Source organism: Panulirus ornatus, chromosome 43 (genome assembly GCF_036320965.1).
Source record: "Panulirus ornatus isolate Po-2019 chromosome 43, ASM3632096v1, whole genome shotgun sequence".
NCBI classification, from domain to species: Eukaryota; Metazoa; Arthropoda; class Malacostraca; order Decapoda; family Palinuridae; genus Panulirus; species Panulirus ornatus.
The window spans coordinates 15702241-15717750 of record NC_092266.1 but is presented as its reverse complement, the minus strand read 5'-3'; the positions used below and the strand labels follow the sequence as shown (position 1 = coordinate 15717750).

The 15510-nt window shown below is 39.2% G+C and overlaps 1 protein-coding gene across 3 annotated transcripts in view; it reads right to left on the bottom strand.

Moving 5' to 3' along the window:
* The window catches only part of spg (dedicator of cytokinesis spg), a 392951-nt gene that overhangs the window by 356348 nt on the left and 21093 nt on the right, over window positions 1-15510 (bottom strand). For all 3 annotated transcript variants that reach the window (XM_071687033.1, XM_071687034.1, XM_071687035.1), the window contains exons 3-4: window positions 14288-14384; window positions 1250-1346 (exon numbers count right to left, since the gene is read on the bottom strand). In XM_071687033.1, coding sequence (XP_071543134.1) covers window positions 1250-1346; window positions 14288-14384 — 194 coding nt within the window. The remainder of the gene's footprint in view (window positions 1-1249; window positions 1347-14287; window positions 14385-15510) is intronic.

Genomic DNA, 15510 nt, shown 5'->3' with positions numbered 1-15510 from the left:
GTAGTGACTGAATGGAATAAACAGAGCAATGAAAATATAAATGTGAACCACACACCAAAGTCTAAAAAGTTGTATAAAGTAGAGAAGGTTCAAGAAATGGAGGCCCACATGTGTAGAATTCCCATCCCAAAAAGGACAAATGTGTAATTACAGACAGTTCATTAAACATACACACATACCTGATCATATTTCTGGATGATGTTAAAGTCATGATAGAAGTATAGAATAAAAATTATTGTACCAGCTTACAGGGAGACATGGAAAATCTTCAAGGCCATGACAGAGGTAGAGCATAAAAAAATTGCATAGGCTTACAAGGAGACATTGAAAATTTCCAAGAAAAAGAAAAACAATGATTGCACCAATTTACAGGGAGACATGGAAAATCTCTAACATCGGTTAGGTGAATGGTTAATAAAATCTAATTCAAGTAACAGCAGTACAAAGTAATGAGGATCAGACATGGTGAAAGGAGACTTTGGTGCAATTATCACCTAGCAGGAAATTTGCTACAATGAGTATGACTGTGTGAAAAACAAACCTATGTATTTTCCACAGGAACACCATGTATCCACGACATACAAGTCAATAAAATTTTTCCAAGCCCTCCTGGCAGTAGAGGAGACCTCTATACGGTACTAATGGTAGGATAAGTCACTATGACATTCAAAGCTACAAAAAGTTCAATTGTCATGTGAGTAAAGAAGCCATCCTCCATATGACTGTCTGATGAAAGTGGGAGAGATCTATGGGACAAAAGAGACAGACCAATGAAATAAATGGCAAAGAAATTATCCACCGAGCAAAAACAAAGTAGCAGAACACAGACCAAATTTCTAGGAACTCGTCAGATTAATGAAAGCAGAACAAAATTATCAGTGACATAAAGTCTACTTGTACTATGTAAGAATAAGTACAGACAGATTGATAGTTAACAGTAAACAACTGAAGTTAAGAGGTCAGATCAGGATTTCAAACCAGATATTGTTAGCATTGAAACATTACCAAGGAATTAGTAACTAATCTTCCCTAAACATCATGGGGTTTCAAGAAGAAAAGTCTTCTCAGTTGCTTTGAATCAGGCTGCTTAAGATCAAGAATGATGTAGTACATAAAGTTTCTCTCACACTAATGATAATTTTCATAATATTGCTGAAAACAACCCAAACTGAGGTTAAAAATGAGCATATTATTGTGTAAACAGAATTTGTAGCACTTCAAATTTTTTTGGTTAGCTTTTTAGACTTACCACATATAGATTCTTCCATATTTGACCCCATTCTCGTAGCACTGATGCAGCTTCTTGAACAACTGGATCCTCTACTGGTGTAACAGTTTCATACAACCTGAAAAATTGTATTATGGTGCATTACTGGGAAGAAATGGCACTTGGCTTACTAAAGAAAAGTATGACTACTCAATAACTTTACTTGGTAAAGTTCTGACAAAGTCAGTACAATTTCTAGCTGTTTTTAAATTACTCCTAAGTAATAATTATGGTGCAACAATCTTGCATATCAGCAAGAAAAAGTGTAACTGTGCACATATATGGTTGGTGGAGATCTATTTGAAACAAACTTAATCTTAGGGCTAGCACCTGCTAAAACCCAAAGAATCAAAACTGCATTTATAGAAGAAAAACGTACACAGGACAAAGGAAGGTTATAAAATACTGAGATAATACCCATGGAACTAAAATACCTGCAATGTACATAATATGTGATACTGAATAAATTAAAAATTTCAGAGATAATATTCCAGCAGAAACTAAAGACGCTAAGGGAGCAGGTTAAAATTCTGAGGTCAGAACACAAAAATATCTTTCTTACAAGCAAATTATTCTTCCTTAAAGAATGATGGTTCATGATAACCTCCATGATAGTCGCTTACATACTTCCTGCCCCAGAAGTTCTTTTTATGCTTATGAGGGTTCTGTAGCACTCTGGAAGCTAACCATATCCACCAGTCACGACCACAGATCATAAGATGTTGTGGTGTGTGTGCACCTACGTGCAGTGTGCTGGCTAAACGAGTCATAATTTCTCAGCGTCTTCTTTATGGTAGCTGCTTCATGGGCATACAGGGTCTTGGGTAACTTGAAATGGTGTTTGTAGTGTTGTAGTGATGGGTGATGTCCAGAGGATACATGGGAAAGTGTGACTAAAGTTTGTCTGGGAAGCATGGTTTCACATGGGTCTATGTCTGGTGGGACAGAGTTTTTAAAACTGAGTTGGGAGGTCGGTCATTTAGTGCTTGTCAGGTTCGTTCAGTCTATATGTGTTATGTCAGTGTTATATTTGCTGGGATGGGGAGATCTGTGAGAAGAGGTTACTGAAGCATAAGGCACCAGCAAGCTTTTTATTTCTACTTGGGGTAGGTAGTTAACTACACATTGCTGCTCCTTTGATCAGTCAAAGCTGTTTGAAGCTTTGGCCCATATGGCCTACAGCAACATGAAAAGCTAAGTCATTTTCAGTCATATCCAGAGCAATGTTACCTTTTACAGCAAGAAAACCACAGTTCAGGGTCTCAAGGCAAGGGAGCCCAAAAATTTTGAACCCAATAAAAGCAGGAAGGCCAAATTTGGGGTTTGCAAATAAAATTTCACTTTTGTATACATATCCAATATGTTGTGCTCTCTAACTGAAGCTGGTGTAGCTCTCAGTAGAATCACCATTTATTGTACTCTTAATGGCTAACTCTCAATAGAATCACCATTTATTGTACTCTTAATGGCTACGTCATATTGACTGTAATTCTTTCAAGTAGACAAGATACTGTCAGACACCAGTAACTCAGGTACACACACCCTTGCAGAAATCCATGGCTTACTCTTAATTTTTGCCAAAAATACAAGTCATACAAGTATGAAATTCTAATCATATGTAGAGCTTCCATGTTTAGCAGGATACCAAAACCTTTAAATCCCACAACATATTTCTGAAATGTAAGTGGACTGGGCATCAGCTTCTAACATGTAAGTATGTACAACCCTCAACTGAACTAAAACGTTAATCTAAGTACCAATCATAAATGCCATAACAGTTATGGTGTTATAAAGTTTATTTCTACTTGATCATGCATTCTTCATTCACTATCACAAATGTAAATTTATCATTCATTTGTAAATTTATCATTTATTTATATCTATTATACTTGATTGCCGTTTCATGCATCAACAAGGTAGCTTCAGGAAAAAGACAAAGAATGGCCCATCTACTCACATACACATAAATATACATAAATGCCAATATTTATTTATTCATTTATTTATTTTGCTTTGTCGCTGTCTCCCGCGTTTGCGAGGTAGCGCAAGGAAACAGACAAAAGAAATGGCCCAACCCACCCCCATACACATGTATATACATACACGTCCATACACGCAAATATACATACCCATACATCTCAATGTACACATATATATATACACACACAGACACATACATATATACACATGCACATAATTCACACTGCCTTTATTCATTCCCATCGCCTCCTCGCCACACATGGAATAACATCCCCCTCCCCCCTCGTCTGTGCGAGGTAGCGCTAGGAAAAGACAACAAAGGCCCCATTCGTTCACACTCAGTCTCTAGCTGTCATGTAATAATGCCCGAAACCACAGCTCCCTTTCCACATCCAGGCCCCACACAACTTTCCATGGTTTACCCCAGACGCTTCACATGCCCTGATTCAATCCATTGACAGCACATCTACCCCGGTATACCACATCGATCCAATTCACTCTATTCCTTGCCCTCCTTTCACCCTCCTGCATGTTCAGGCCCCGATCACTCAAAATATTTTTCACTCCATCTTTCGACCTCCAATTTGGTCTCCCACTTCTCCTCGTTCCCTCCACCTCTGACACATATATCCTCCTGGTCAATCTTTCCTCACTCATTCTCTCCATGTGCCCAAACCATTTCAAAACACCCTCTTCTGCTCTCTCAACCACGCTCTTTTTATTTCCACACATCTCTCTTACCCTTACATTACTTACTCAATCAAACCACCTCACACCACATATTGTCCTCAAACATCTCATTTCCAGCACATCCACCCTCCTGCGCACAACTCTATCCATAGCCCACGCCTCGCAACCATACAACATTGTTGGAACCACTATTCCTTCAAACATACCCATTTTTGCTTTCCGAGATAATGTTCTCGACTTCCACACATTCTTCAAGGCTCTCAGGATTTTCCCCCACCCTATGATTCACTTCCGCTTCCATGGTTCCATCGGTTGCCAGATCCACTCCCAGATATCTAAAACACTTTACTTCCTCCAGTTTTTCTCCATTCAAACTTACCTCCCAATTGACTTGACCCTCAACCCTACTGTACCTAATAACCTTGCTCTTATTCACATTTACTCTTAACTTTCTTCTTTCACACACTTTACCAAACTCAGTAACCAGCTTCTGCAGTTTTGCTAATATACGCACATATACATACATATACATTTCCGTGGGTCCACGGGGAAAATGAAACACTTATCGTGTTTCATTTTCCCCGTGGACTCATAGGAATATCTTGATCACGTGCAAAATTGTGATCCTTTGCATGCATATACATACACAGACATATACATATTTTTTTTTTTTTTTTTTTTTTTTTTAATACTAATTGCCATTTCCCGCATTAGCGAGGTAGCGTTAAGAACAGAGGATGAGGACTGGGCCTTTGAGGGAATATCCTCACCTGGCCCCTTTCTCTGTTTCTTCTTTTGGAAAAAAAAAAAAAAAAAAATGAGGGGAGGATTTCCAGCCTCCCGTTCCCTTCCCTTTTAGTCGCCTTCTACGACACGCAGGGAATACGTGGGAAGTATTCTTTCTCCCCTATCCCCAGGGATAATATACATATATACACATGTATAAATTCATACTTGCTTGCCTTCATCCATTCCCAGTGCAATCCCGCCCCAAAGGAACCAGCATCGCTACCCCCTGCTCCAGCAAGGTAGTGCCAGGAAAAGACAAAAAAAAGGCCACTTTTGTTCACACTCAGTCTCTAGCTGTCATGTGTAATGCACCGAAACCATAGCTCCCTATCCACATTCAGGCCCCACAGACCTTTCTATGGTTTACCACAGACATTTCCTGTGCCCTGGTTCAGTCCATTGACAGCACATCGACATCGGTATAACACGTAGTTCCAATTCAATCTATTCCTTGCATGCCTCTAACCCTCCTGTATGTTCAGGCCCCGATCACTCAAAATCTTTTTCACTCCATTCTTCCACCTCCAATTTGGTCTCCCACTTCTCCTTGTCCCCTCCACCTCTGACATATATACGCTCTTTGTCAATCTTTCCTCACTCATTTTCTCCATATGTCCGGATCCTTTCAACATACTCTCTTCCACTCTCTCTCTCAACCACAATCTTTATTTCCACAAATCTCTTAACATTTCATTACTTACTCTATCAAACCACCTCACACCACATACTGTCCTCAAACATTTCATTTGCAAAACATCCACTGTCCTCTGTACAACCCTATCTACAGCCCATGCCTTGCAACCATATAACATTGATGGAACTACTATTCCTTCAGATATACCCATTTTTTGCTCTCCGCAATAATGTTCTCTCCTTCCACACATTCTTCATTGCTCCTAAAACCTTCACCCCCTTCCCTACCCTGTGACTCACTTCAGCTTCCATGGTTCCATTCGCTTTTAAGTCCACTCCCAGATATCTAAAACACTTCAATTCCTCCAATTTTTCTCCATTCAAACTTACATCCCAATTTACATGTCCCTCAACCCAACTGAACCTAATAATCTTGCTCTTATTCACATCTACTCTCAACTTTCTCTTTTCACACACTTTTCCAAACTCAGTCACCAACTTCTGCAGTTTCTCACTCGAATCAGCCACTAGAGCTGTATCATCGGCAAACAACAATTCATTCACTTCCGGGATGAAGTGCCTGAGGATTGGCGGAAAGCATGTATAGCACCAATGTACAAAGCAAAGGGGATAAAGGTGAGTGTTCCAACTACAGAGGCATAAGTTTGTTGAGTATTCCTGGGAAATTATATGGGAGGGTATTGATTAAGAGAGTGAAGACATGTAAAGAGCATCAGATTAGAGAAGAGCAGTGGGGTTTCAGAAGTGGTAGAGGATGTGTGGATCTGGTGTTTGCTTTGAAGAATGTAAGAGACAAATACTTAGAAAAACAGATGGATTTGTATGAAGCATTTATGGATCTAAAGAAGGCATATGATAGGGTTGATACAGATGCTTTGTGAAAGGTCTTAAGAGTATATGGTGTGGGAGGTTAAGTTGCTAGAAGCAGTGACAAGTTTTTACCAAGGATGTAAGGCATGAGTACGATAAGAAAGAGAGGAGAATGACTGGTTCCCAGTGAATGATGGTCTGTGGCAAGGGTGTGTGATGTCCCCATGGTTGTTTAATTTGTACATGGATGGGGTGGTTAGGGAGGTAAATGCAAGGGTAAATTAATTAACAATAAATGAGTCTTATACCTGCCATTAACCACTTAATCTGTGCAAACATGGTTATACATGCTCAGCAGGGCTACCGCAACCATACCTTTACAGGGTGCCTCTTCCCACCTTTATTCAGATTTAAGGGCACACTTTTTTGGTATACAGAAATGCCTCATGTCACAAGCAACTATAATTAGCATCAGGAAAAAAATCCTGTTGAGCCAGTCACTCATATAATATGGAGGAAGGTATAGCTGTGTCCCTCCTCAGTGTACACTCACTATTTTTTGACATCCTCAGTGCATCTCTGCTCACTTAACCCACCAAAGTAGTAACTGCATATGAGGCACAAATAATACTAACATTATTCAGTGACTGTTGCACATGATTTTGATCAAAATCGGTAAGTTATTGTAAGGCCATCTGGCCAAGGCAACTCAAAGTTGGGACATTTTGACGACTACTTCTTTCCCTACACCTCAAAGCTTTGGAACTCTACCTTCTCATGTCTTTTCCAATAACTATGACCTGGGACATTTCAAAAGACAGGTTCTTCACTTCCTCCAAGTTCATAAATACATTCCCTTGTCTTTTCTTTTTCTGTTTCATAATTCTCTCCATTCATATTTTCATTATACTTTGTCGCTGTCTCCCGCATTAGCGAGGTAGCGCAAGGAATCGGACGAAAGAATGGCCCAACCCATCCACATACACATGCATATACATACATGTCCACACACGCACGTATACATACCTATACATTTCAACATATACATATATATATATACATACAGACATATACATATATACACATACATATACTTGCTGCCTTTATTCATTCCCCTCGCCATCCCACCACACATGAAATGATAACCCCCTCCCTCCGCATGCGCGCGAGGTAGCACTAGGAAGAGACAACAAAGGACACATTCGTTCACACTTAGTCTCTAGCTATCATGTATAATGCAAAGAAACCAAAGTTCCCTTTCCACATCCAGGCCCCGCAAAACTTTCCATGGTTTATCCCAGACGCTTCACAAGCCCTTTTTCAATCCAGAGAGCACACCGACCCCAGTATACCACATTATTTCAATTCACTCTATTCCCTGCACGCCTTTCACCCTCCTGCATGTTCAGGCCCCGGTCGCTCAAAATCTTTTTCACTCCATCCTTCCACCTCCAATTTGGTCTCCCACTTATCCTCGTTCCCTCCACCTCTGACACATATATCATCTTTGTCAATCTTTCGTCACTCATTCTCTCCACGTGAACAAACCACTCAACCCCCCCCCCTGAACTCTCCCAACCACACTCTTTCCATTACCACACATCCCTCTTACCCTTTCATTACTTACTCGAGCAAACCACCTCAGACCACATATCCTCATACATCTCATTTCCACCACATCCATCCTCCTCCGCACAACTCTATCTATAGCCCACGCCTTGCAACCATATAACATCATTGGAACCACTATACCTTCAAACATACCCATTTTTGCTTTCTGAGACAATGTTCTTGCCTTCCGCTCGTTTTTCAACACTCCCAGAACTTTCGCCCCCTCCCCAACCCTTTGACTCATTTCCACTTCCATGGTTTCATTTGCTGCCAAATCCACTCCCAGATATCTAAAACACTCACTTCCTCCAGTTTTTCTCTATTCAAACTTACCTCCCAATTGACTTGTCTCTCAACCCTACTGTACCTAATAACCTTGTTTTTATTCACATTTACTCTCAGCTTTCCTCTTTCACACACTTTACCAAACACAGTCACCAGCCTCTGCAGTTTCTCACACGAATCAGCCACCAGCGCTGTATCATCAGCAAACATCAACTATCTCACTTCCCAAGCCCTCTCATGCACAACTGACTGCATACTTGCCCCTCTCTCCAAAACTCTTGCATTCACCTCCCTAACAACCCCATCCATAAACAAAGTAAACAACCATGGAGACATCACGCATCCCTGCTGCAAACCGACATTCACTGAGAACCAATCACTTTCCTCTCTTCCTGCTCGTACACATGCCTTATATCCTTGATAAAAACTTTTCACTGCTTCTAACAACTTGTCTCCCACACCATATATTCTTAATACCTTCCACAGAGCATCTCTATCAACTCTATCATATGCCTTCTCCAAATCCATAAATGCTACATACAAATCCAATTGTTTTTCTACGTATTTCTCACATACATTCTTCAAAGCAAACACCTGATCCACACATCCTCTACCACTTCTGAAACCACATTGCTCTTCCCCAATCTGATGCTCTGTACATGCCCTCATACTCTCAATCAATACCCTTCCATATAATTTCCCAGGAATACTGAACAAACTTATACCTTTATCCCATTTGTCTTTGTACAATGGCACTATGCATGCATTCCGCCAATCCTCAGGCACCACACCATGAGCCATACATATATTAAATATCCTTACCAACCAGTCACCAACACAGTCAACCCCCTTTTTAATAAATTCCACTGCAATACCATCCTAACCCGCTGCCTTGCCAGCTTTCATCTTCCACAAAGCTTTTACAACCTTCTCTCTGTTTACCAAATCATTCTCCGTAACCTTCTCACTTCGCACACCACCTCGACCAAAACACCCTATATCCACCACTCTATCATCCAACACACCCAACAAACCTTCAAAATACTCACTCCATCTGCCCTCTTTTTCACCTCTTGCACCTTTCTCTTGACCTCCTGCCTCTTTCTTTAAAACATCTCCCAGTCATTTGCAATATTTCCCTGCAAAAATCGTCCAAATGCCTCTCTATTCAATCTCACCAACAATCTTACTTCTTCATCCCACCACCCACTACCCTTTCCAATCTGCCCACCTCCCACGCTTCTCATGCCACAAGCACCCTTTGCGCATGCCATCACTGCCCCACTCCCCCTACATCCTTTGCTCTCCCCTTGTTCCCTTCTGCACTCAGTCTCTCCTGGTACTTCCTCACACAAGTCTCCTTCCCAAGTTCACTCACTTTCACCACTCTCTTCACCTCAACATTCTCTCCTCTTTTCTAAAAAACCTCTACGAATCTTCACCTTCGCCTCCACAAGATAATGATCAGACATCCCTCCAGCTGCACCTCTCAGCACATTAACACCCAAAAGTCTCTCTCTCATGTGCCTATCAACCAACACGCAATCCAATAACACTCTCTGGCCATCTCTCCTACTTACATATGTATACTTATGTATATCTCTCTTTTTAAACCAGGTATTCCCAATCACCAGTCCTTTTTCAGCACACAAATCTACAAGCTCTTCACCAATTCCATTTACAACACTGAACACCCCATGTACACCAATTATCCTCAACAGCCACATTACTCACCTTTGCATTCAAATCACCCTTCACTATAACCCAGTCTTGTGCATGAAAACTATCAACACACTCACTCAGCTGCTCCTAAAATAATTCTCTCTATATTTCAATTAAGGCCAGCCTTAATGTGGACTTTTGTCGATGACTGCAGTCTTCAACATAAAATATATGTAATCTTGATTATGATACACAGAAAGTATTTCTTTCCCTACACCTGAACGCTTTGGAACTCTCTACCTTCTCATGTCTTTTCCAATAACTATGAGCTGGCATATTTCGAAAGACAGGTTCTCCACTTCCTCCAAATTAGTAAATACTTTAACTTGTCTTTTCTTTTTCCATTTCATAATTCTCTCTATATTTCAAATAAGGCCAGCCTTAATGTGGACTTTTCTCCATGACTGGAGCCTTCAACATAAAAGTAATCTTGATTATGATACAAAGAATGTAAGAGTGAAATATTCTAGAATGAGGGCAGTCATTTAGGTAGATGGCTCAATTCGCTGTGCAGAGAATGACAGTTCTTTATATAAAACTGTGAATACAGTATGCATCTGAAAATCAAGTACATAAAATGTAATGAACAAGAGATATATCTGAAAATTATGTAAATCAATTGTATATAAAAATGTCATGGTAAGCCCTGAAACACTGTGTAATCATTATCTATTACTCACTACATACCATGTCACAGAGTCCCTAAAAGAATGAGGTGCAAAATTATTATAAAATCAAAATAAATATATGGATGAGTTATATAACTAAGAATGTTATTCTATTAGCACCCAAGGTGATGAGAGATTCTGTCAAGTCAGCAGATATATCCCAGGTACAGCACCACCCAGCTGGCACACTAAGTTTAAACATCTGCAAAACCACCAAATTAAGTTAGGTTGCCTGATTCTTTTTTCTTTTTTAATATTTCTTGATATCCCTGTTAACTGATACGACTAAAATATTTCTATTTTCTTTTAAGTTTCTCTTAAACCCTGCACTGGGGACTCCCTACATTTTTAGGGTTTCATTGTTCAAGGGTCAAACTTGTTAACAGCAAACTAGAAAGAGAAACTCCATAAGCTGGTACCTGGTTTGGGACAGTGTGTGACAGGAGGAATTTGAATTAATATAAACAAAAACATAGTAATGAGGAGAGAATGGTTTGAGTTAGAGTCTGAGGGGGAAAAGACCTGGAAGAAGAAGTGATTTTGGTATGAGGGAGTGAATTTGGCAGTGGGTAGAATCAAGGGAGCTGAAGCGAATCACAGGGTGACAGTGGGAGCTACAGTCACTGGATGTATCAAGAAGTGTGTGGGTAGAGACATCTGTGCCAGTTTGGACAAAGGTAAGTATATCTGAGGATACAGTAATCTCAATGTAGTTATACAATCCTGAGCCCTAAATGCAAAAGAATAGAGAGTGAATGTATTAGAAAGAATATGTCTATGGACAACAAATGGAGTAAAGCATGCTGATCATGTAAGAAATGATAGGGGGAGAGTAGATGTGGTAGTCAGCCCAGACTGAGAGAGCTAAACAAGGTGTCCTCAAACAGTCTGCACATATGGATATGTGAAAACAGACTAATAGAATCTACATATCAGAAATGGAGGGTCCAAGGGGAAAAAGGAGACTGAGAAGGAGATGGAAGGATGGAGTGAAAGAGGCTCTAAGTTAAGGGCCTGAACATTCAACAGAGAGGTAGGCATGGGCTAGAATGAACTCAAGCAATGTGGTATACAAGGGATAACATGCTGTCAATAAGTTTAACTAGGGAAAGTGAAGCATCAATCAAAATCATGGCATAGTCTGTAGGTCTTGGCTGTGGATGGTGTGCTCTGGTTTCAGTGCATTATACTGGATTTTTCCTGGCACTACCTTGCTAAGGCAGGAAACAGTTTAGATATGACAAAAAAAAAAAATCAATTCAATATTCAATATCATTGGGTTTCAATACTCTAGAAGCTTAAACCAGACTTAGTCATGTCAGATAACTGCAAATTCAAATTCTGTACCCAAAGTGACACTTGTTACAGGACTCAGTCACCTCTAAGGTTGTCCTATTAAGCTTGAAATCTTGGATGAGAAAACCTGTGATACTACCCTTCACATATCAGATCTCCAACAGTTTACTCGAGGTCAACAAATGCTAGATCAAACATATAATTGACATCCATTTATCTATACCTCTGACAAATGTTCCCAACTGGAACTTCCCCAAGGGGGAGGCCATGGCAAGTCACCATAACTAGTGAACTCCTATGCCGCTTAAGCATTTAGTGCCTTATCCTTAACAGGCTACTGGCAAACGGCAACTCTAGTGCAGTGTTTGCAAAGGCTCCTATCTAATGTTCCTATTGACTACTGCCTAATGCTCCTGCCTAATGTTCCTAACTACTACTTCTACCTAATGTTTCAACCTAATGCTCCTGCCTAAATATTCCTAACTCCTACTTCTATCTGCTGCTCCCACCATTTTGCCAAAAGGCAGGGATAGCAAAGAGTGCTCACTGCAGGAAAATCTAGAGGTGTGAAGAATGACCTGCGTGTTGTCAAGTGTTATGTATCACAAGCAGAGATTGTATATTCATCGACAGAATGCCAGAAGTCCGCATGTGGATGAGGCAGACATCTGAACCACAAAATAAACTGAAGTGGTTGATTAAATTCATTTTTTGTAGCATTGTTTCACTGATGAACCCATGAACCCATCTCAGCAACATAAGTATTATAATCCTCCAGGATACCAGTTTCATCAACTTCACTTCTAAATGAAAAACACTGCAGCTACACTTATTACACTGAAGCTGAAAATGCTTGAGTTGGAATAGTTAGAAACCTGGACAGATTATGAAGCCTCAAGAACCATGACTTGAAAAGTCTGAAAAGGTATGTAAGTCCATACTCAGCAGATGTCATACCCACAGACACAGTATCTCTTTCCTATTCTATAACCTTCCTTTTCAAGTCCAGGCTACCATGGCATGAAAAAGAACTATTAAAGCAGTCTACACAAATCTAGAACCACCAATAATCTTCTCAACTTTATATGATACACTGCTTCAATAAACTTTTCCACAAATGACGAAAGTAATGATCTGCTTCCTTGTAAATATGACAACTAAAAATAACTAAGTTTAATTGAAGGGCTATCTGCTTTGTTACCTATAGCCACAATTAACACAGCCAAGACTGAATTTAGTAAACCACCAAATTACTTAAAACAAAGAATGTCTGAAACGATGGATTCAGGTTAATTCTACTCACAGGTGAAAAGTATCTGGCTGTTAGTTTTCTTAGGAAGTAGGATGTAACTGCCATATCTAGGGTTAGCATCAAAACTCCATCACAAGAAAAGAAACCCTGGTTTTATGAACTTTCTTCAGTTTTCTAATCTAGGTGCTTCTCATTTCTATGTCTTTTGTAAAGCCTTAAGAGTAACACTGAAAAAATTATTCACTAGCTATCACAAAATGCCATATAATGAAATTTTTCTGAAAAAATAATCATATAAATGTTACACACCCAAAATTACCTTCATGTTAATTGATATCAAGAGGAGGCTGACAGGCTTCCCTCCCTACTTTTTCCATGAGAAGCTTCTCAAGAAGTCTATCAACATTCATTTGTTCAAATAAATGTAAATTTTACTTAATCATTTTTCTTTCTCATGTGTCTGCTATTTCCTGTGCGACAGGTAGACTCAAGAACAGTGACAGTGAATGAAGCTTCAAGGAAATCATCCTTGCTTGGCTCCTTCCTCTGTTTCATCTTTTGGAAGTTAATTCAAGAGTGGAGGACTTCCAGTCCCCTGCTCCCATTCCACTTAATCACCTTACATAGGCAGAATTTTCTTCCCTATCCCTATGGACAATTTTTCACATAATATGATTTCTATAAACATTCTTTTAGTTTACTAAACTAAATATCATACACTTATTTAGGTATCTCATAAAAGCTATATGTACATGCACTATCATAAGCATATCCTTATATAAAATATGAAAATAAATACATATAAAAAAAATCCCTGTTCCTGGGATTCATGCAACCAATAGGTGACAAGCATTAAAGACATTTACCTACAGTTCCTTTTCATAAAACAGGACACTACAAATGCAGTATGCCCAGCATGTACCAAAATGCTGAAACATCATAATGCAGTATAATGTTCCTACTGAACATAGTTAACATCTTATCAATGAGAAAATATTCATTACAGTTATGACAAAAGACTAAAGCTTCTCATGTTTTTTCTAACAATTCTGAACTTCCCTCCCCAAACAGCACATCCTTCACCTCTATACTATAAAAGATTATTCTAATTTTCACTATCTATCTATCTGACCCCAGCCATTCTTCACAGAGGACTTCTAAGTCTGTAAATCAGCCATGAAGAAACATGCTAATTCTCTCATGAAAGGTGCATCTGCTTAAATAAAATGAAACTAGCAACATCAAAAGTTGTACAATACTAACCCCTCATTGTCGATCTTAAATGGCTTGAGATGGATGAATTGGGCTGGAAATATACCCTTTACATTTCTGTTGCGCGTGGAAAAGCCTCTATACCAACCTGTGAAGAAGATAAAATTCACAAGAAAACTGTTGCACAGAATAAGGAGCTCACTCTTCTAAACAACCTATAAATTCAAATGCAGGCAATTGAAATCAATAATCATGGGAGTTTAAGCTTGCAAGAACTGGCATACAGTTAAACACACAAACACACACACACACACAAACAAACAAATATACACCACAAATAAAAAGGATAGGTTAGAAAATAGAGAGAGAGATGGTTTGATAAAAGATGTCAAAAAGCAAAATAGCTTAAGAATAAACTATGGAGGAGACATACATAGCACTACATACATTTACCATCTGAGAGACATATGGGAAAAAGAAATGAATAAAGGAACATTGAAATTCTGAATAACATAATGTGATCAGGGCAACAGATAATCCAAATTCTTCCATACACTCATCATGAATATACTTCATTTAAAGAAACACTAAGGGATTTAGAGGGAAGGGTTGTTTCCACATGGCATGCATGAAAGACATTCAAATGCTATCAACAGCTTAAATAGTGAAAGTTATGCATATGTGAAAGTACTATAAATGGTGGTGGATGTGAGTGATCTGAAAAAAATGTGGAAAAGTATCAAGGTTGTATGATGTCATCATGTTTATCTAATGGTTTTATGGTTAGGGTTTTGCGTAAGATGAGTCTCAAAATGGGTGACTGTGGTGTTGTAACTAATCATAGTAAAACAGAATGGATGATGCTACATTTTCAGTGTGAAGATACTGCTATATTGTTTGCCAAATAGGAGGAATCAATGAAATGGCACACTAATTCAATTATGCATCTAAAATAAGATGAGAATGCTGAAAGTGAATGTGAATAAGGGAAGAGGCAAGTTTTTTGAAAAGGAAAGGTTTACCAGACTGCAAGATCAGTCAGCCTGGAGAAGAACTGAAAGCTGTGGATGAGTCTAAATATTTGTAAGTAAAGTTCAGTAAGGATGGCAGAGAGCTGAAGTTAAAAACAGATTCAAACAAGAGAGAAAAACTGGGGTGCACTGAAAGCACTAGTGAAAGGACAAAATTTACGCATGGTAAATGAGCGGTAATTGGACAAAGAAGCACATGTCCCAGTGCTGATGTTTGTTTTTGAAACCAAAGAGTATAATGTA